We start from the raw sequence: 20,906 nt of genomic DNA on the forward strand, positions 1-20,906 counted from the left end.
GTGATTGGTGCAGCCCTCTGTTTTGTGTGTCTAGAGAACCCAAAACCTGTTGCAAAATGCTCTTGCAACCTAGTGCTTCTAGAATAGCATGGAATGGTACAGGCCAAGATTGAAGGAAACTGGCAGACCTATACTGAGGGAGTTGAGAACAGGAATATACCCTGGAAATTGTGAGTTTGCCTTAAGGTAATTTAATTTTTTTTCTATTTTTATAGAAATAAACACTTTACAATTCTTATTTGTTTTCATTCATAACCAGTCCTGCCAGGAAAGTCTTTACAGTAAAGTCTTTACAGGAAAGTCTTTACAGATTGGGGGTATATAGACACACTTGCCTTTTCCCACTCTTTAGTATGCAGAGATTTCCCTGACCCTTTTTCATCCTCTCGCCTCTCTTGATGCAGGTAAAGCTGTATTTCTGGCAAGAGACAAGCATCATTTGGCAGACTTGAGCCACCTAATTCGTCATGAGGCCCCTTATCTATTCCAAAAATACGTCCAAGAGTCACATGGCAAAGATGTACGTGTCATCGTGGTGGGAGGCCGTGTAGTGGGCACTATGCTGCGTTGCTCAACAGATGGTAGAATGCAGAGCAATTGCTCACTTGGTAAGAATGGTAGAATGCTTATCTTTTGTTGGATTTTGTGGTGCCCGCAAAACAGAGTTTAGACCCAAACTTGAAAGATGGGTATTTCATGTGCAGTGTTCTTAAGATTGATTCAGATGTTGAGGTAAAGAGGAAGAGGTAAAAATATCATAATTTGGGACATGTCCTAGTTTGAAAAAAAGGGTGATGTTTAGGATAGAATCTTTGTGAATGACCTTCAGTTTATATGTTTATAATGCGTTATTCAACAGTCGTTTTTCAGTCTGGTGCAAACTTTGCTGGCCATTAACTATGGTTAAATTCTTGGGAACAGACTGCATAGTCTTCCATTGTATCTAGAAATTTTGTCTCTTGAAATGATCCATATTCTTGCCCATTTATTAGTCTACTTGTCTTCTACCTTAATTTTTTTATTTGAATGTCACAATAAGAATTTTATTCATGAAGTTAATAATATGTCCTTGTACAGCAGTGTTATTCAAACTGTGAGGCGCAGCTCCCTGGGGAGGCACCACGAATACACGGGAGGCGCAGGTTGTCCTCTCGCAGCGACACAGTTACACCACCGTTCCTGGGCCGAGCCTCTCCGTCTGAGAGACTGTGAGAGTGGCTGCGGCGGCGGCCCACCCTCTTCTCCCTCCTCTCCTTCTGTGTCCTCTTCGACTCCAACCCTCCAGCTGGCAAATACCGAGTATGCTTAGTTTGCAGTCCTTGCCCTTGCTGACACCCTCGTGATCCTTGTCTGGTTGGTTCCTAGTTCCCAGCCTGGGATCACTTCTTACCAAAGTGAAATCTCTCTTTTCAACCCCCTCCCTCTTCCACACTGCCCTTTCAATTTCCAAACCTTTCTGCTTTCCTCCCCCTCCCCAAATAAAACGCTTCCTATTTTACCAGTGACCAGGGCTCTTAAAGGTGTTTCCATGCAGTTGGCAATGGGGGGGAGGGGGAGAGAGACAAGCACACACTTTACTTGGCCAAGAGCAGAAAAAGGGTACTGTTTTTAAAGTGATTTATTAATCTTGTTGTTTGACTGAAGAGGAGAGGCTGTATTTTTAAAGTGATGAATCTTGCTGTTTGAAGGGAATACTTATCAGCCATTGATGAAGATTGCCAGCCCAATCCTATCCACGCTTTCCTGGGAGTAAGCTCCATTGACTCTAATGGGACTTACTTCTGAGTAGTCATGCATAGGATTGAGCTGTGCATCTCCTAGTATAGAAGACAAATCAGCCTCCTAACCAAACCCTTATCAACTGTGATATATTGTCATGGTTTACTTTTGTTTTCCCCACCAGCTGCTAGAAAAATTTCATTTCATTAAATTAATAAAGAGTTCAATCCTATCCAAGGAGAATGGGAGAAATGACTAGTTGGATTGGGGTCCACAGGGTGTGTGTGTAATGTTGGTCAGACTGGTTGTTCACAAACTTCATTTGATAAAACAATTCTATTGGTATGCTTACAAAGTTAAAAAAAAAAAAAAAAGAGTCCTACTGGACCAGACAAAATCTACCTATTCCAGCATCCTGTCTCCAACAGTGATCAGCAGCTGATCATTTATAAAGCATGTATATTGCTGAGTATTAATAATAATTAATATAATTTTCATATCTGCATTTAATTAATGATATGATTAATATAATTAATATTAATATAGTTAATAGTTCTGGCCACTTCCTGTTTACTGATGTCACTTCCAGCCCTCAGGAACATGATGGGGAGTCATGGCCAACAGCTATGGGGGTCAAGGGAGCCTCGGGCTGGAATAGTACGAGTACCACTGCTGTACAGCATCAGGTGCTATATCCAGGGATGTCAAACATAAGGCCCAGGGGCCGAATACGGCCCGCAGAAGCTTTTTATACAGCCCTTAGGCTTTCAGCTGCTGAGTAGTTCTGAGGTGTTACTGCTGAAAGGGCAGCCCATGTGAAAATTGGGCTCTCCCATATCTTGAAATATGATCAAGATTCGTATATTTTCTCTTTTGTCATTTGCAGCTAATGAGTTCCTAAGTGAGAAAAAAGTGTTTATTTTTTAATGACGTCACTTCCTGCCTAATGACGTCACTTCCGGCCCTCAGCAGGCATCATGAATGCTATGTGACTCTCCATATGAAATGAGTTTGACACCCCTGGATATATCCTTTCATGGTCCATATTGAATCTATGGATAAATATCATGTTAAAATTCTAAAGCAATCTGTGTAATCTTTGATTTATAGTACACCCTGGTCTCTAACAGATCCACCTCTATTTTTTTTATTTAACTAAACATTCAGGTTTAACTGGTCTTGCTGGTTTTTCTTATCATACAAGGCTTTTTACAGTAGATGCCTACTCTGTTTAATTCACCTCTGTTTCATCTTCACAAAGTTCCTAAACCAGATACTCCTTAGTATATTTGGTGGCAATCCTGCAGAAGTCTTTATACAGCCAGTATCTGCACCAGTATATTTTCCTGTCCAAGCAGAGCTAATCTTTTCAGTACATGCTTTCCTTAACCCCTGAAGCATTCTCCAGTGCTTAGCATCTAAACCCTCTTCTCATACCATGATCTCATTTAGTAATGAGAACACTACAGCTCTGCATGTCTGCCTCATGGGTTTTCATGAAAGTTCCTTAGCTGAAAAATAGGTAGCCCTCATCCAGTTGAGCTAGTGAAATTTAGGAAGACCATGTACCAAAGACTGATTCTTCTCTCTTTTGCCAGGTGGCATAGGAATGATGTGCTCTCTGAGTGAACAAGGCAAACAGCTGGCCATTCAAGTGTCTAACATCTTGGGGATGGATGTCTGTGGCATCGACCTCCTAATGAAGGATGATGGCTCATTCTACATCTGCGAGGCCAATGCAAATGTAGGTTTCATTGCCTTTGACAAGGCTTGTAATCTAGACGTAGCTGGTATCATAGCGGACTATGCCGCTTCTCTCCTTCCCCCCGGTCGCTTGACACGACGCATGTCCTTGCTCTCTGTGGTGTCCACGGCTAGCGAGACTAGCGAGCCAGAGCTGGGTCCTCCGGCTAGCGCCACTGTCGACAATATGAGTGCCAGCTCCAGCTCTGTCGACAGCGACCCTGAAACCACAGAGAGAGAGTTGCTCACCAAGCTCCCGGGGGCTCTATTCAACATGAACCAGCTAATAGCCAATGAGATTAAGCTTCTGGTGGAGTGATGCCACATGTAAATAAATATGACCAACTTTCTTGTACATTTTTTTTTTAAACCAACCAACTTGTTGTGCTGTTTATCAGAAGAAGCTCATGGAGGTGAGGGGAGGATTTTAGCCTGGGGAGCAAGATCAAAACACGCATGTTCTGTGAATGCTGCTTTTGCTACTTGTTAATCTTACAGAACATACATTTAACTGATTTTTTTTTGGGGGGGGGGAAACCAGTTTCTATTTGGTAGTGCCCAGTTAAAAGCCTACATATGTATCTGGGGACAGGTGGAAGGATTTAAAACCTCTTTTTTTCCTTTATTAGCAAGGCCACTGTCATCTTCAAACTCGTTGCAGAGCATGTGTGTTCATATGGAATCGTTTCTGCTTGATCTGTGTTTGGAAAGTTAACTCTCCAAAAGCATCTGTGAACTAATATGTCTGCAAACCATCCCCTCACCTCATAGGTGCTAAATTCTATTGGTTGCTTTATGCCCCTTATTTTATGTCCCATAGAAGTTGAGTGGGTAGGCAGCGAGTTTTTATTCAAAGATTTTAAATATTGGAATATTCCATCTAACATTGGAAGGATCTGTGGGAACTCCCATTTTTAACAAATAGTCCACAACAGTCTTAGGGAGGTCTGACCATTAAGCGGTTTAACAGCGTGCAGCATTTATTGGTTCAACATGAGCATTTGAAACAAACCTGCAACTTCTGCCATTTCAGTATTAACAGATGGGTTTGTGTCTATACGTTTATATTGGTGGAACAGGGGAGAAACCTTCCTTGGATGAAAGATTTTAGCATATGTGAAGATTTTAAAATCAATTTAATTCTTGGATTGGGGGAGGCATCAGAGAGACGATGTGAATAAATTAACGTCATGCTCATTCATGGCAGAAGTGGCATGTTTACTTTTGCACAAAAGGCAAAGATAAACAGCACTGTTAACTTTTGGTGTACAAAATAATGTTTAATCCAATGTGAAAAAGAATAACACTAGTTTAAAACAAATGTGCATTGACTTGTATTTGTTAGTGTGTTAGTCCTTTTTGCAAGATATATTCTATGTTTGTTTCATTTTTAATACATGCTCGTCTAACACTCCTTCTCAATGCCTGCATCTTTAACAGTGGCAAAACTTTAAAATACCCATTCTGTTTAACACCACCACACTCTTTAACGGGGGAGGGGGGACTTTAGGCACATGTGTACATCTCTCTCCTTTTTAAAAATCTATTGCGCAGAAAAATGTGGGAGGGGATGTGGAGGAGGGTTGACATGGTTTCAGATTTTCAAAACTACTTTGAAGTAAATTTAATGTGTTACTACTATTGCTAGTAACTTTCTAGAAAGCATTAAAATCTAAAGTAACCTGACTTCTAATGATGAATCCTGAAAAGACGTAGGCAGGTTTTGGGAAACAATAGAGGACACTTTGGCAGCAAGGCCCAGCCAGAATGGGAGTATGATTTAAAGATCACAGAAACGTGGATCTCAGGCCCCTATATGTGTCTGTATTTTGCTTTGTTTTGTCTTTGGTTTTTGTCTGTCCAGTTCGTTACTCTCTTCCAGAATGCCTGATGATCTCTCCCAACCCCCACACAACCCTGATTCTTCTGGCTGTGCATTTTCTTATTAAATTTGATAAAAGAACCAAAACAACAGCTTTGGGTCTGTTTTAATGGCCTTCCCTTCCTCCTCCTCACCCACTTCTCACTTGTTTATTTTCCTTGGGGTACACATAGGATTGATTGTATGTGTGTGTATGTGTGCATGTCAATGTGCAAGTGCACATACACATACACAAACCTTTTATTTAAAGAAAACCACTAAGTAAAATGATTACAACAGAAATATGGTTCAATGAAGGTGAGCAGCATATGTGTACAATGCTGCTTTTTATCTGGATGCTTCAAAAAAGCATGCCTTCAGAGGCTCTGAGCTTCATCCCTCTGGCCCAACCTCTACTTGGCATTCACTTGGACATTAAATATACACAAGTTGTGGACACTACGCAGAGAGACAACAGGAGGTAATAAACAGAACAGTGCTAACCTGCTTTCATGGAGGTTTGATCATGCCTGTTTGTACAGTTTTTTGTTTTTTATTTTTTTAATGTAATAATTTTTTGTAGAATTAAATATTATTATTATTATTATTATTATTATTATTATTATTATTATTATTATTATTATTATTAACAACATGAAGTGGAAGATTGACTGTTGACATTAGATGGTAAAGCAAGCCTTTAGAGAGCCCAGGTTGGAATGAAAGATAAAAGGTTCGTAAAGGATCAAATACCCAGCAGAGCTATAATGAACACCCAATAGCAAAGTGAGTAGGCCGAGAGGTATTTCATCCTAGAGGTTCTTCTACCACCTGCCAACTGAATGTGTACATTCTAAAATATAAATCCCCATGGAAACCCAGCTGAGTAATCTCTTTCTCTGACCTTGGTTTAAAGCTGAACATCTTTCAGAAATATGAGCAGGGAATTAATCCCCTGTTAGTTCATGGAACTTTAGAAATCTCCTCATCACTCACAAGAAGCAAGTGGAGTGAGCCCAGAAAGGAGTTGGTAACTGATGGATCTAACATGGGTTTTATTGAGTTCCTACATTGCTTGGGCAAAACAGGTTGTGGCTACTGTGATTTTCACACCTCACACACTTTTTTACAATGTCCTAGACCTAATTTACAGCAATACAAATGCAATGCAACAAAGCAAATGTTTCATTTTGGAATGCACACAGACAAAACACAAAAGGTTTTTTGTACTTTGAATTATCCATTTGTCGTGAGCTCGTCGTGGGTACATTGTGCTTGCACTGTAAGACTGAAGAAGAGTCTGGATAATCTGACAGAGGAAAGGCCTCAAAGTTCATTTAGGCAGAAGATGAGATTGCTCACCAAAGCTTCAGAGGAAATTCTGTATTTAAAAAAAACAAGTAGATCTCTCTTCCACCCTGCCCATTACAGCTGCATCAAGAACATATCTAGACTGGGGAAGAAGTTAAAAACCTGACCTGTCATACATACAGAAAATAAATTGGATTCTTGCTAACCAGGGTGTAGCTTCCACACGTTAGTGCTGCACGTTGCACTTTCCTAAAGAATATTTGCTTTTATTCCACTAAAGAGCATCAACATGGTTTATCATAGTTTGAAAGTTTTAAGACATCAGTAAGACAGGAGCCATAGTGCCAGTGCAGGCAATTACTGTACACGCTTATAATGGAAATAGAGTTACTGGAAGGTGGGTGGGGGAGGCGGGGGTGATGTTTGTTGAAATGCAGTGTTTTATCTTCATTTTATATACATATTTAGAGCATTTTGCAGATAATTGTTACATTTGTACATTTTGTACTGTATAGAATTGTAGATCTGTGCTTATAGCTGTGTATATTTTCAGATCTTTAGTGGTTTCATATTTTGGTATACTTTATAAACCCTCCTCTTACTCTGGAACACTGTGATAGATCATCAGTAATACATGATGGAAGGACATCACATTTATGGACTACCTTTGTTGTTGGATCACACTCACCTGTCAAACTGTGATCATACCTTTGACTTTACCCAGCAATGCATCATATAGAAGATCTACTAAGAAAAGTGCTGCGGACCTGCACATAAAATAAAGACACTACACAAGATGCTGCATTGGACACTTAATTAGATTCGACAAGAGGAATAAATTACTTTAAACTTCTAATAATCTCCCAATTTAGGTGGGGGGAAGGCCAAGTTGCTAAAATATGTGAGGGCTTAAACTTTGTAAGAGCAATCAACATGTACAATTCTTTCTCATGGCTCACTCTTTTTGAGAAGGTTTATGAGCTATTTGGCTGGTGTGAGACTCACGACCCACTCCTGTTCTCTCTATGGAATTGTAGGTGCTCGGACAGGTAACCTCTGCTGCTACTGTCTTTTATTTTTTAATTTTCACTGTTCTAGGAATTTCTATATTGCAAATTATTGTAAGATTTATAACCAAATGTTGCCTTTTTCCTTTGTTTTTATTTTTTCATTTGAGTGTTTCTGGCTTTGGAGGAGTGACTTCTGGAACATTCCGATGGTGGTTTTAAACCATGGTTGGAAATTTCCATACCCCTCATGTTCCTATTTTCAGTTGAATGTCTTTTATTTGCTTAATGCAGTTGTCAAGAAATGAATGTTTTGGGGTGGGAATTTGTAATTCTTAATGAGCTTTATTCTGCTATGTAAACACACACCCCCACACACTTATATTTGTGGGTTTTTTTAAAAGTTTCTAACAGTTCAACTTTCTTACTGTTCTTTGCAAAACTTTTCAGGAACCAAAAAAGTCAAACAATCCAGAGAAAAACTTCCCTTCTCCCCTTTCTGATGGCAAGAGAGAGAGCTTGTGAAAAATCCTTGAGAATGTTCCTCCCTAAACTTTTCCCCCCTGTGGTAAAACAGTAAACACAGCAGTTTGGTGGCATCCAGTACCGACCTGTTGGCAGGTAACTTTCAGCTCTTTTGATCATCCCATGTTTGCTAACCTTGTTTTCCTTTTTCCTCCCCCTCCCCCTTTACAGTTTTAATATTCTGACTCTCCTGAAAGAATGAGGCTTAGGGAGCACACTGAGCTTTTTGCTATGTTTTTGTGGAGCCAGATTTTAATAAACCTTTTCAGGTTTCATGTGTTCTGAAGTAGGATCATGGCAAGGATGAATCTAAACAACATGCACTGTGTCTAAAGGAGTGACGGGATGGTGTGTAATTCCATAAATTCTACCATCCCCACCCTCCTACTTCCTTTGTCTCCTCCTCACCCCCACCCCACCCCACCATCCATGTACATTCTTGGCTTAAGTTTTACAGGGCTTTGGTGCTTTCCAGGGGCACAGTCAGCACAAACTAATCGGCATCCGTTAATAACAGGTATGAAAAACTAGGCTGTGAATGGTTACATTATAAAAAAAAAAATCAACTTCTTATAGCAGGTGGGAGGGTGATAATATTCCTTGCTTATGGTTTACTTTGGGGATTGGCTTTATTTAAGGCATTTTTAGTATATGCTGTTCAGTATGATGCTCATGTCAATAATAGTGATTCTAATGATGTCTCAGTGTTTTTGCAAACCACCTTAACAGCTCAAGACCTGTATGGAAATAGAACTCCTTGCAAATTTGCGAGGAGTATTGAAGGAGTTCTGACACTTTGTAATTAGGAACAGCAGAAAGCCTCAGATAAAACACTCTCCAGTGTCATTTTTGAGAACACATGTTGCAAAAAAGTGGTGTTCTTCCTTTTTTTTTTCCACACCACCTAGGAAAAAATGTTTCTTTGCCAATGCAACTTCACACCATATACTTAAGTTAGTAACTGACTTGTCTTTTTAAAAATTGTTCTTCTGCTGTGGTATTGTATCTGAAGATTTTTTTCAGCAACAAACCAAGTACAGAATGTTTCTCTTCACAAATAAAATGTAACACATCTACTGCTTCTCCTTTTCAGAAACAACCATGTCTCATCACTGGCAAGGGTTTTCTCCCTTATGTATCTGTCATTTGATGATTTTTCAGTAGCCATTGCAAAATAGAGCAAAACTACTTGCCTAGAGTTTGAGCTAGTGGGGCAGCTGTTTCTGCAATTTGGTCCCAAATGTTGTGCCCATTTGCAAGGACTTTAGAGGAGGCATATGCACCACATGATGTGCACAACCATCCTTTGCATTTTTGCAGAATGCCCTCAGATGTACTTGTTAAATTGGCAGAACACTTGCAAATTGACAGTTTAAGCCATTTCTGCCCAATTTTGCATATAAGCAACAGGGATCGCATGTGTACCCCTGTAAGCTGGGCAAAAATGGGTTGAGACAATCCTCAGAATAATCTCCTTTTCCTATCAGTTTGCAAGCACTTTGTAGCTTGTAGAAGCAATTTACTTCTGATTGGTTAAAATAATCAGTATGACTAGCCCTGAGTCTTAAGGGGGATCTGTTTTTCCTAAGTGATACGCTCACTGTACGCTCACTGTCAATATGTGGGCCCTGATTCACTCCTCAGAGGAAATAAAGTGATGAGACAGAAACATCTGTAATAGGGCAGACAGTGATTGTGAATAGAACTTGACAATTTGTGTCCAGAGAACACTTTGTTGCCCCCCCCCCCCAAAAGGTATTTTTGCCTTTTGGACACTAAGTGTAGCCCTAATGTTGTATCATTCTAGAATTGTTCTTTGTATTGTTCCATTTGGCTCAGGCCTATAAGTTTCAGATCTGCAGCTAGTAGTATACTGAGTAAATTAATAAATTAGAAAGTAAATTAATTCAGCCAGCCATGCAGCTGAACACATCTTAACAATGTTTGGAGATCGACCAGCTCTAACACCTGGTAGTATTTGAATCTCCTCTTCAAATCTGCCCTTTATCCAAATAGTTCCATCTGCAGAGATGGCTTCCAGATCCTGTTACTGAGTTCACTTCTGTCCAGTGCTTTTATAAAGGGTGTGGGGTGGATGTTGGGGGAGGAGCTTGGAATAAGCCTTGGTGCCTTAAAAGGACCCTCATTGTATGATTTTTCTGCAAGCTGAACAAGAACTTCTTCTATATACCCTTGTGCTGCAACAGAGTAATAAAACTGGTAGGTGGCAGCAGAAGAAGAAACTAATGAGGATGGCACCTGTGAACTGAGAATGCTGCCATGTGGGGAGAGATGGATTCGAAAACATTAGCTGATGTTAACGTGCAAAGATGCGAGGCAGCTTCCCTGAGTTGTCAATCTTCATGGTGAGTCTGACTATTGGTCAATTCTTATCCACCATAATGGATGTTTTAACTGCACATTTTTAAATCTGGAATGCCATCGTAAGAGTTTTTCATGACTAGAAGTCACTGTGGAGGCCTGTGTGAGCTCTGTGCTTTATTTATAATCTACTCAGTGGCACCCTTTCGTGATATGTAATTATTGAAGTTTCTTTCTGAGCATTTGATCGTAGGATTGCTCTGTGGTTGTAACTCTCTTGTGTTAATCCTTGTAGTTGCTTCCCAAAATTTTTGCTTTATATATGTGCTTGTCAGTTCCATTTCTAAGGAAGTTTCCTCCAGTATTGACACTTCTCATATACTTTGAGTTGGAGGAAATGAGACTGAGACAGTTTTCTTACAACATAAAGGGAACATGAAATTTAATCTGTGATCTTGTGAATCTGTGACCCAGCTTCTTGACTCTTGAGGAAGGTAATAGCATTGACTCTTTGGCCTCACAGTCCTGTATGTAATAGGAAAAATCAAAATAATGATCATTAGGATATCAGTAACTGAATAAGATGAGAAGCAAGCGAATGTAATATTGAAACAAATTGATAAGATTTCTGTGGTATTAAGCATTTTCCTTACAGAAGGCCAATTCTATGCTTGGGATCATTAGAAAAGGTATTGAGAACAAAACGGCTAATATTATAATGCCGTTGTACAAATCGATGGTAAGGCCACACCTGGATTATTGTGTCCAGTTCTGGTCGCCACATCTCAAAAAGGAAATAGTGGAAATGGAAAAGGTGCAAAAGAGAGCGACTAAGATGATTACGGGGCTGGGGCACCTTCCTTATGAGGAAAGGCTATGGCGTTTGGACCTCTTCAGCCTAGAAAAGAGATGCCTGAGGGGGGACATGATTGAGACATACAAAATTATGCATGGGAAGGATAAAGTGGATAGAGAGATGCTCTTTACACTCTCACATAACACCAGAACCAGGGGACATCCACTAAAATTGAGTGTTGGGAGGGATAGGACAGACAAAAGAAAATATTTCTTTACTCAGCGTGTGGTCAGTCTGTGGAACTCCTTGCCGCAGGATGTGGTGATGGCGTCTGGCCTGGACGCCTTTAAAAGGGGATTGGACAAGTTTCTGGAGGAAAAATCCATTACAGGGTACAAGCCATGATGTGTATGCGCAACCTCCTGATTTTAGAAATGGGCTATGTCAGAAGGCCAGATGCAAGGGAGGGCACCAGGATGAGGTCTCTTGTTATCTGGTGTGCTCCCTGGGGCATTTGGTGGGCCTCTGTGAGATACAGGAAGCTGGACTAGATGGGCCTATGGCCTGATCCAGTGGGGCTGTTCTTAAGTTCCTACAAGTCTTTGCAACATCCATTTTGAAACTCAGTAGTGAAGTAGGTAGGAAATCAGTTCTATTTGCACACACAATTCCTTTAAGAGAATTTTTTTAAAAAACTTCTTCATGGTTATTGTTGCATGACAGTTAAGTTACAGATAATTTGAGAGTTAAACAAGAGAGTTAACAATGTGCAGTAAATACAACCTCTCAGCTCAATACAAACGTCTCTGATCTTTTCATGAACATGGTTTCTGCAGTTGCTGCTAGTATTCATATGGTTCCATGAAGCAAATTTTGTTCATGCTAAACGTGTGTGTATCTGATCTGTATATGGTTAAAATGCGGTCCCTTGCTCTTCAAGAGTTCTTTGCTTGTCTAAAATAAATTGGGGTAAAATTGATGCTTCTCTGCTCAAGAGCAGAGTTGACTTGGCCATTAGCAGACCCTGTGTTTCAGGAAAGGAAGTATATAAAAACGGTGAATCTGTTTACAGGGACTACGCTTCAGGTAATATAGAGGGGTCCTGTATCTGTTGATCCGGTATCTGTGGCTTCATTTAACCGTGGATTGGATCCATGGGGCCCCCCATGTACCCCTTCTGGAGGCCCGCAGCCACTGTGGACCTCAGAAAGCCTCCAGAGACAAGGGAAGCACAGCTCCCCTTGCTTTTGGAGGGTGGGGGAGCCTCCCCTCATCCATGGATTTGGATATCCACCAGGGGTTCCATAACGGAACCCCTATGCATACAGGGGCATGCCTGTATTTATCTTACGCTGCTGAAAAAGTAAGCCTACAATAAGGAGGGCACCCTAAAATCAATAACCACATGCTCTTGTGCTGCAACACATATGTGAGCTTTCTTTCTGTGCTCAGTGTGCAAACTGACTCCTGTGTCAGTGCAGAACAAAAACTGAACTTGGACAAAAGAGAATAGTGTTGTGCTGAAATGGAGCATTGTCAAAAGTATTTTGCCATTCCTGTTATCTACAAGCATGCTTTTCCTCCTCACTCTTATCTACAGAATGCAAACAAAAAAAGTATACCAGGGAATTTTGGGTAATTGAAGAAGCAGACATATTAACTAAAATGTAAGTAGAGAAAAATTTAGGATGAACGTAACCACAGAGCATATCATAGAGTGATGGTGACATAAAGAAGTAACATTTTTTGCTTCATTTTTATATAATCTATAAATTGTAAGCTGCCTTGGGCATCTGCTTCAGCAGAGAAAAGGCAGGGTAGAAATCTTTTAAATAAATAAAATAAACTGAAAGATCAGTGAAAGAGCTACTTAATATAGATCCCCGAAGGCCAAATGAATTCTCAGCCACTCACTGTATTAGTAGTATTTGCCAGGCATTTTGAGAGTAAAATCACTCATCCTTTCTCACTTCAAGGCTGTATTTGGAAGAGCAGAAACACTGGGCATTCATTTTTTGCCACAGTTGCTTGGATGAGATCCATTGATTGCAGCCTGAGGATGTCAGTGGGGTGCTTTGAAGAGGAGCAACCTGTTTACCTGATCCTTGTTCCTTTGCTGAAGGGAAGTGATGGTCTGGATGTGGGAGGTGATAAGTGGCTCACTGAATAGGGGAGCAGCATGCTATATCACTCCTAAACTTATTTTCCTAGGAGCATATTGATTTTGTCTGTTGTAAAAAGGACTTTTGGGATAATGCGTTCGAGTGGGTGGTGGCAGTTCATCATTTACATGAAACTGCTGAATGAGGTCATCCAGTGTGCTGATGACATCCAACTCGTTTTCATCTAATCCAGATGCAGCAGTAGATGTAGCAGAAAGAATGCTAGTAATGGACTGAATGAGATCTAAGAAACTGAGGCTTAATCCAGACAAGAAGGAGATACTGTTGGTGGGTAGTAAGGCTGATCAGGGAGGTGTCATGCAACCTGTACAGTATGGAGTTGTACGCCATTTTAAAGAACTGGATTGCAGTGTTGGATCTGACCTTGAACCAGCCTCATGTAACATCCATGGAATAGAGCAGTTTTCAACTAGTCTCATGAGTATACCAGATGCATCTCTTCCTAGAAATGGATGATCTGACAAGTTATCCAGGTTATGGTAACAACATCCAGGTTAACGTAATGTAATTATGTATGACACTCTTTGAAAAACATTCAGGAACTTCAACTGGTTCAGAATGTGGCAACTAGTTTATTAATCAGGGATCTGCCATAATAAATATCTTTGCCAGTGTTTGAAAGAATTGTCCTGACTTCCAACTTGTTTCAGGTGCAATTCAGAGTGCTGATTTTTTACCTTCTAAAGATTTATATTTCCTGGGACCAGGATATTGGAAGGACCATCTTCTGTAGAAACCTGCCCATTTCTTAAGTAACTCTGACCTGCTCTTGCCTCAAATAGTAGGCCTATAGTAGTGCCTCTATTTGTGGAATACTTTCCCAGAAATAGTTACTTGTCCTCTCTCTCTCTCTCTCTCTCTCTCTCTCTCTCTCTCTCTCTCTCTCTCTAGACATCATGACCTTTTATTTGCTGCTGGTTGTTTTTATTTGGCTGGTTGTTTTTATTAATAGTTTAATTGGCTAAAATTGTATTTCAATCAATATCTAACAAGTGCACTAATGTAAGTTGCCTTAGGCACATTTTGTGGAAAGACTTGATCTACATTCTTTACCTAATAAAAATTAGTCGTGAGAGGTTTTCATAGTAGGAGAGCACACATTTGAGGGCTCTGTGGTGGAATAACTCAGCAAGCAAAAGTTCATCAGTCCAGGAGCGAGCTTCATAACAAAGAGGCTTTACTTCCTATCTTCGCCTGCTATTCGAACCATTTCTGATGTGATGGCAGAATTCTCTTTTCTCTTTCCAGCCTGTATTGTTGATAAAGGTGCTTTTACTTACTTCTAACAAGTTTTTTAAAGCAATATTTCTTAAGTTGTTGTTTAGGAGGGTTTTATTTAATTGTTCACTTTTAACTTGGGATTTTGTATTTCTTCTGCAGGTGGTTCTTGAATCTCAACCTAATCTTGAAGTGAGTGAACTTACTAGGAGGGGTTGGGAGTCTAAAGCTAAGCTGAAGGGGGGAGGGGCACCTGGATGTACTGAAATGGCTGTCTTGAATATCTGCATCCTTTTGTTGGCTTTTCAAAGTTTATGTGCACTAAAGGTATGTGTACCTGAAAAGTTCCTCCCATGCCACTTTTCTACTACAGATTGCAGCATCATGCTGCTGTGCAGCTATTTGGCATAAGTGCAGGTTTCCAAGTTTACTTTATTTAAACAATTTATACCCTGCTGGAGCACATGCCCAAGGCAGCTCATAGGTAGCTTTATCCTAAGTACTATGTATCAAGCCCTAGGTTGACCTTTGCAATAAAGGCTGACTTGTTCTTTTTCATGTCTTTTAAGAGAAAAGGGTAGGGAAAGAGTCAGGGACTCTCTATCCTCAGGCAAATGTTTATCTTTGAAATTACAGGTGTGTACCCTTATCCATGAGAGTTCTATTCCAGAACCGCCTGTGGATAGTTGAAACTGCAGATATGAGCGAACACCCGTCCCCGCAGCCTGGACCCTCCAGAGAGGAGGGGAGCTGGGCTCCTCTCCCCTTCAGAAGGGCTCCTGAGCTTCAGAAGGGCACACATCCATCCACAGCCTCTACCAGGATCAGACTGAGCTTGGGAGTTGAAATAGCACAACTTCCATTTCTCCGTGAAACCAGAAGTTGCAATATTTCAACTCCTGGGCTCAGTCTGAGCCCGGCAGAGTCCGCAGACAGATGTTCACAGCCTCTCCTGAGCTCAGAGGGGGCTTGTACAGTGGGCTCCGTGACCCTAATCTGCAAATAACTGATTCTGTGAATAAAGGCCCCCCCGGCCCGTATAGCTACAATATGTAGAGCACCACAGTTCTGCAACCTGACATTTTACTGGTTGATTTAATATGTGAAGTTCAACCCTTCCCCACATTGTCACTTTGCTCCTCTTCCTCACAGTTTCTCCAGTATCTAGAGCTCCTTGCCAACAGCATACAGCTTCTCCTATCTCTCAGTGCTTTTCTGCTTTGCTTAACCTGATTTTCCTCCTTTTCACATGCCAATATTTCCTTTTGCTCCACTTTGTATCAAACCTCCTCATTTTCCACCCATTACTTTTGCAGGGACTCTAGGCAGTCTAAAGACATGATATAGTAACCTTGCTGCAGTTAAGCAATTGGTTTTGGTTAATGCCTGCATGGGAGACTGCCCAAGATTCCTTTGTATGCTACCTTGAGTTCCACCACAGAAAAAAAGCAGGATATAAACAATCCAAATTCTTACGCTTTCACCTTCCTTCAACCATCTTGAGACCATGTCCTCTTGCTACCCTGCCTCTTAGGCCCTCTTCTCAGCCTTTCACCACTTTGTTTGCCAACTACCCCTGTTTCTTTTCAAAGTGTACTTTGCCCAGCCCTTGCTACTGGCATGTAGCCTCTTATGTTCCTACCTTCTGTGTGAAAGTTACTCTTCCATTCAGACTGACCTTTCTGTGACAAGGCCAAATGAGATGTGATGTAGCAGCCATTTGTATTTTATTGACATGTATATAGTAGTTGTGTTTAAATTTGGGGTTGGGTTAGAGCACAAATGCAGAGATCCAAAAATTCTAGCCTGATAAGTTTATCACAAGGTAAATAAACTGTGCAATCTGCGTAAATTCAGCATTGACATAAAACTGTATGTGTGGGTGAGAGAATGAAATACTCCCTTTCCCCATCTAATTTTACTTACTCTGTTATTTCAAGCACTTTCTCTTAGTTCAGAAGGTAGGGTACAGTGCTTTAGCTCCCCTCATATACAAGAAAAAAAATTGCAGACTGCATAATTTGTGTAATCTGCATAATTTATTCCACTCATGAGATGTTTATTAAACTTGGATTTGGAATTTTTACTTAAAGAGATGTCAGATCATATAGCCAATCTGCAAAGATTAGCAAACACTGCAAGTTCATTTGATACAAGAACGGACAATCCCTTCCAAGGTGTTTTCACTTTTCAGATTCCACATAGCCCCACCTTTCCCACAAATAAATGGGTAACAGAAACCACACCAGCACTGTAACCATGTCCTGATGACCAACTTTTGGAAAGGTGTGAGCAAAATGTCAGAAGGGTGAGGTATGGGAGACAAAGCCGTCTTACCCTGAATTCCAGAAATGTTTCTGTTCCAAATGGCAATTTCAGAGCCAAGCTTTGGGAATAGCAAAGGAATAGAGAACTGTTAAGATCCTGTGAAACCGCTTATGGACATATATCCTTTCTATTAAATGTTTTCACAGAATTTGGATGTTAGAAGAACAGCTTTGGAGACCAAAATCCTCTCACCACAGGACAGGTAACACACAGGGAGGGCAGTGGTAGCTGCATGCTTTCAATCTCAGCTCATATTCTCTACTGTGCCTCTTTCTTCTCCCCTCCCTTCACTGATGATGATGAAGACCTATCTCGAAGGCTAGTCAGTATTCCTGATGAGGCTCTGGTGGCTACCAACAAAGAAGCCTACTACTGTGATGGTGGTTTTGTGATACTTGTCTCTCCATTTCTCCTTTCCCTCCCCCCCTCCAGTTCCTGAGCCACATAATATGGTAACCCTCTATCTCTCTGACTTAATCTGTAGGATCTTTGAAGCATCAAGAAGCCTTCCTTTCCCTTCTTATGGGTTTTGTTCCTTGCCCTTTGAGTTCTGAGAGTCATAATATCCGGAGACTGAATGGCAGCAGTGGTGGTAATGCACTCTTCACATAATGGAAGTCAATAAAATGTTAATTTTTAATTTGTGTGGTGCATCTTTTCTATACCTATGTTCATTAAAATACAGCTGATTTTATCCTATAGTAGGATTAAACTGCAAGCAGCAAAACACTGGTGCTAACTTGCATCTTTGTTTTACTGCTTCACTAAGACTTTTTAAAATGCCAAAACATTCAAAAATAGAAAATCCGCTACATAATCAAACCCACTGCTGAAAAGATAAATTGGATCTATATTTTAAATACATATTTTAAGAATTTTAAGCATATTTAAAAGATCTATATTTTAAATATGTTTATATTACATATTTCCCTTTCTTCCCTGGGGGGTGGAATTAAAGTTTGGGCATTTATGTTGACTCCTCAGTCAAGTTCATTCCTTTGTATTATCAAGCCTGTACCCAGATGTAACCATGCATGTGTATTGGTACTGCAAGTACCACCATCAGGTCTTCCCAACTGCTACTATGTCCTGAGAGGTGGCTCATGTTGATTTCATGGATGTAAACTCTAGAGTGGCCCAGAATTTATTTGGAGGCACAGAATGAATCAAATCCCTTTGAGTTGCCACTGAATGATTTGTCTGAGGACACCATACTTGAGAATGCCTACTTGTCCAAACAAAACTTGAGATTGAACCTAATGACTTGCTGGGGTGACAGCTGTATCTCAGAACTGAGTAAAGAAGTAGGAGCTGAAGACAGGAGACCATGAGCCAGTCTCATGTTTTCACAGATTTGAAAAATCCTATGAGGCAACCAGAGTACTTAGAGGAAAGGACACCAACATAAGCACACATTTGTTCCTTTTTGTATGCAGTAATCCTATTTCCAGTTGCCTCAGCAAAGGCTTCTTTTTGGGGGGCGGGGAGGATGAATCTTTGGTGAAACTGTTCACAAAGGGTGCTCATTTTCTTTTTTACTTTTATTGCTGAAATGCTAATGGGGGGGGTAGGAGTGAGATGAAACATACTGATATGTATGTTATTTATCTTTCCCTGCAAGAGATAAAGCTCTTTGTGCTGGCAAGCATACTTTTGGTATCAAATTGATCAAGTAGGGCTCTTACATTCTTTATCTTTCCCTGTTGTCTTTCCCTTCAACATATGCGAGTTCCAGCTTGTGGAAGGCTAACAATGTTGAGAGGTCAGGTGCTGACTGCAGTTTGAGGTCTGTTAGCTGTGGAACTACTGAAGCTGTATGATCCCAAGTCCTTCATCCTTTCTGGCACCTTGTTTTACTCACTGCTTCTGTTACATAACATACCTTGTTGCTTTATACCAACTCCAAGCTCGTTGTCCAGCTTCTGTCTTGTTGACCTGAAAATGGGTCCTTATGATTTGTTTCTGCCTCCTTGTCTCTTTCTGCTGTCTAATTACTTGTTTTCCCACATTTTCTAATCACTTTCTCTAGCAATGACTCAGTTAGAACAGTTTTCAGATTATTTAAGTTATATCTTGCTTTTCATTTACAAAAAAACTGCTTACAAAGTATGAGAACAAAAATATTTTAGGACAGTAGCCTAACCAGCTCTATCAGAAGTAAGTCCTGTTTTGTTCAATGGGGCTTACTCTCAGGAAAGTATGGTTAGGATTGCAGCCTTAAGCTAACAACAAAATTAAGAACCAACAGAACAAAGCAGTAGCACATGAAACAAGCAAAGTTTAAAATCAAAATTCTAGAGAGAGGAGAGAATAATGTTTCCAGAAGATGCTGCTCCCAGCATGAAGTGGTTGGACATGCCGACAGTGTATGTTTCTTGTGAGGAGAGGGCACAGTAATTTAGGCTGCAATCTTATATGCTATTATCTGGAAGTAAGCCCCATTGAACTAAATGGAACCTATTTCTGAGCAATTGTGTAGTATCCTTGGTATAATTGTGCTGTCCTGATCAGTAGCTGTTATCCTGGAATGCTTCCCTGAAATTATTTTAATTCATTGCCATGGGGATACACACCACAGCATGGCATAGCTGACAGATCATTGGGAGAGGTTGCTTGCCTTCACCATTTGGGTCAAGTTATGACAAAAGAACCAGTGCTTCTGGATTGGCATGCAGCAGTTAATTGGGTATCCCAACCCACTGGATCGAGTCAAGGGACAGGTAAGGCCTATGGCATGATCAACCCAAGATTTTTTAAGGTCATACACTTAAAAACAGCTGCTACTTTTTGAAAGGGGCACCCACTCACCATGCAATGATGAAACCAGACTCCAGGAAAACATAGCTTTTACACACATCAGGGAAATTGCTTTATTTGCTACTTGTGGCAAATCAAGCCTTGGTAGTGGCAACAGAAGACCACCAATCTCCCAGTAAATCTCAGACTGACCAGTAAGAAAAGTGAAACAGAGAACAAGGGAGGGAGGACTAATCTCTAGGTGCCTTGACTATTTCCCCTCTACCCCACCTTGCTTCCAAGCTAATCTTTATAGCAGCATCTGTTTTCCAAAAGAACAATAAATGCTTGTTCCCTCCAACACTTTCAGCTTTCCAGCTGCAAAACCTTTTTTTAGATCTTTGATGAAATTTGTCTCATCTTTGAGATGTGTGGAAAAAAACATGTCGCACAGGGGAAAAAAACGGAGCATGCCACACTGTTCATTCAAACAACCTTTCAATTATCTGGAGTCGTCTTCGGCTACCTCTACTGACCATCACTATCACTCATCCTCTGTAAAGTTGTACAACGTTTTCATTTTATCGTTGTAAACTGTAATGCAACATGGAGAGTTAAAATCATACTGAACTATTTTTCTTGCCAAGACTAACTGTTAATCAGCTATGGGCAGACACAGAAGTCAATTCTCCAGGTTTAATCTGTTCAATGTTTAATCTGTTCAGTGTTTATGTAAACACTGCTTTTTTGTCTACTCTTTCTAGATTAGTCTGGCATTAATATCATCGCTACCTCTGTTCTACTCAAAGGATTTACAGTAAAAAATTCCATTTTTAGGGATATCTCCCCAAGTTTTGTTTACTTAGATTAATTACTGCCTAACACTTCTTGCACAGTGGTTCCCAAACTTTTTACTTGCAGCTCCCTTGACCTACTGGGCCATTGGTTGCAGCTCCCTATTAGGGCTACAATCCTATACATTGTATAGGGTGGTGGGTTTTTCACAAGGATTCCAAGGCTTCCCAGGCTGATTCCTACAGCTCCTTGGGGAGCCAAAGCTGACAGATTGGGAAACACCGCTCTTGCACAATTAAGATGTTTAAGGTAGTGGTTTATAAGCAGCTTGTCTCTTCATTCAATAGCTGTTTGTTTTCACA

At 40.5% G+C, this 20,906-nt stretch overlaps 1 protein-coding gene across 7 annotated transcripts in view; it reads left to right on the top strand.

Moving 5' to 3' along the window:
- Nucleotides 1-17,653, top strand: part of RIMKLB (ribosomal modification protein rimK like family member B) — a 66,681-nt gene extending 49,028 nt beyond the window's left edge. For 2 of the 7 annotated variants that reach the window (XM_066614440.1, XM_066614438.1), the window contains 6 exons: nt 405-608; nt 3,318-8,262; nt 10,374-10,532; nt 14,848-14,877; nt 17,160-17,215; nt 17,498-17,653. In XM_066614440.1, coding sequence (XP_066470537.1) covers nt 405-608; nt 3,318-3,781 — 668 coding nt within the window. In that variant the 3' untranslated portion in view covers nt 3,782-8,262; nt 10,374-10,532; nt 14,848-14,877; nt 17,160-17,215; nt 17,498-17,653. The other 5 variants (XM_066614445.1, XM_066614439.1, XM_066614442.1 and 2 more) reach the window with 5 other exon arrangements.
- Nucleotides 17,654-20,906: the final 3,253 nt, after the last annotated feature.

This window comes from Tiliqua scincoides, chromosome 2 (genome assembly GCF_035046505.1).
Source record: "Tiliqua scincoides isolate rTilSci1 chromosome 2, rTilSci1.hap2, whole genome shotgun sequence".
NCBI classification, from domain to species: Eukaryota; Metazoa; Chordata; class Lepidosauria; order Squamata; family Scincidae; genus Tiliqua; species Tiliqua scincoides.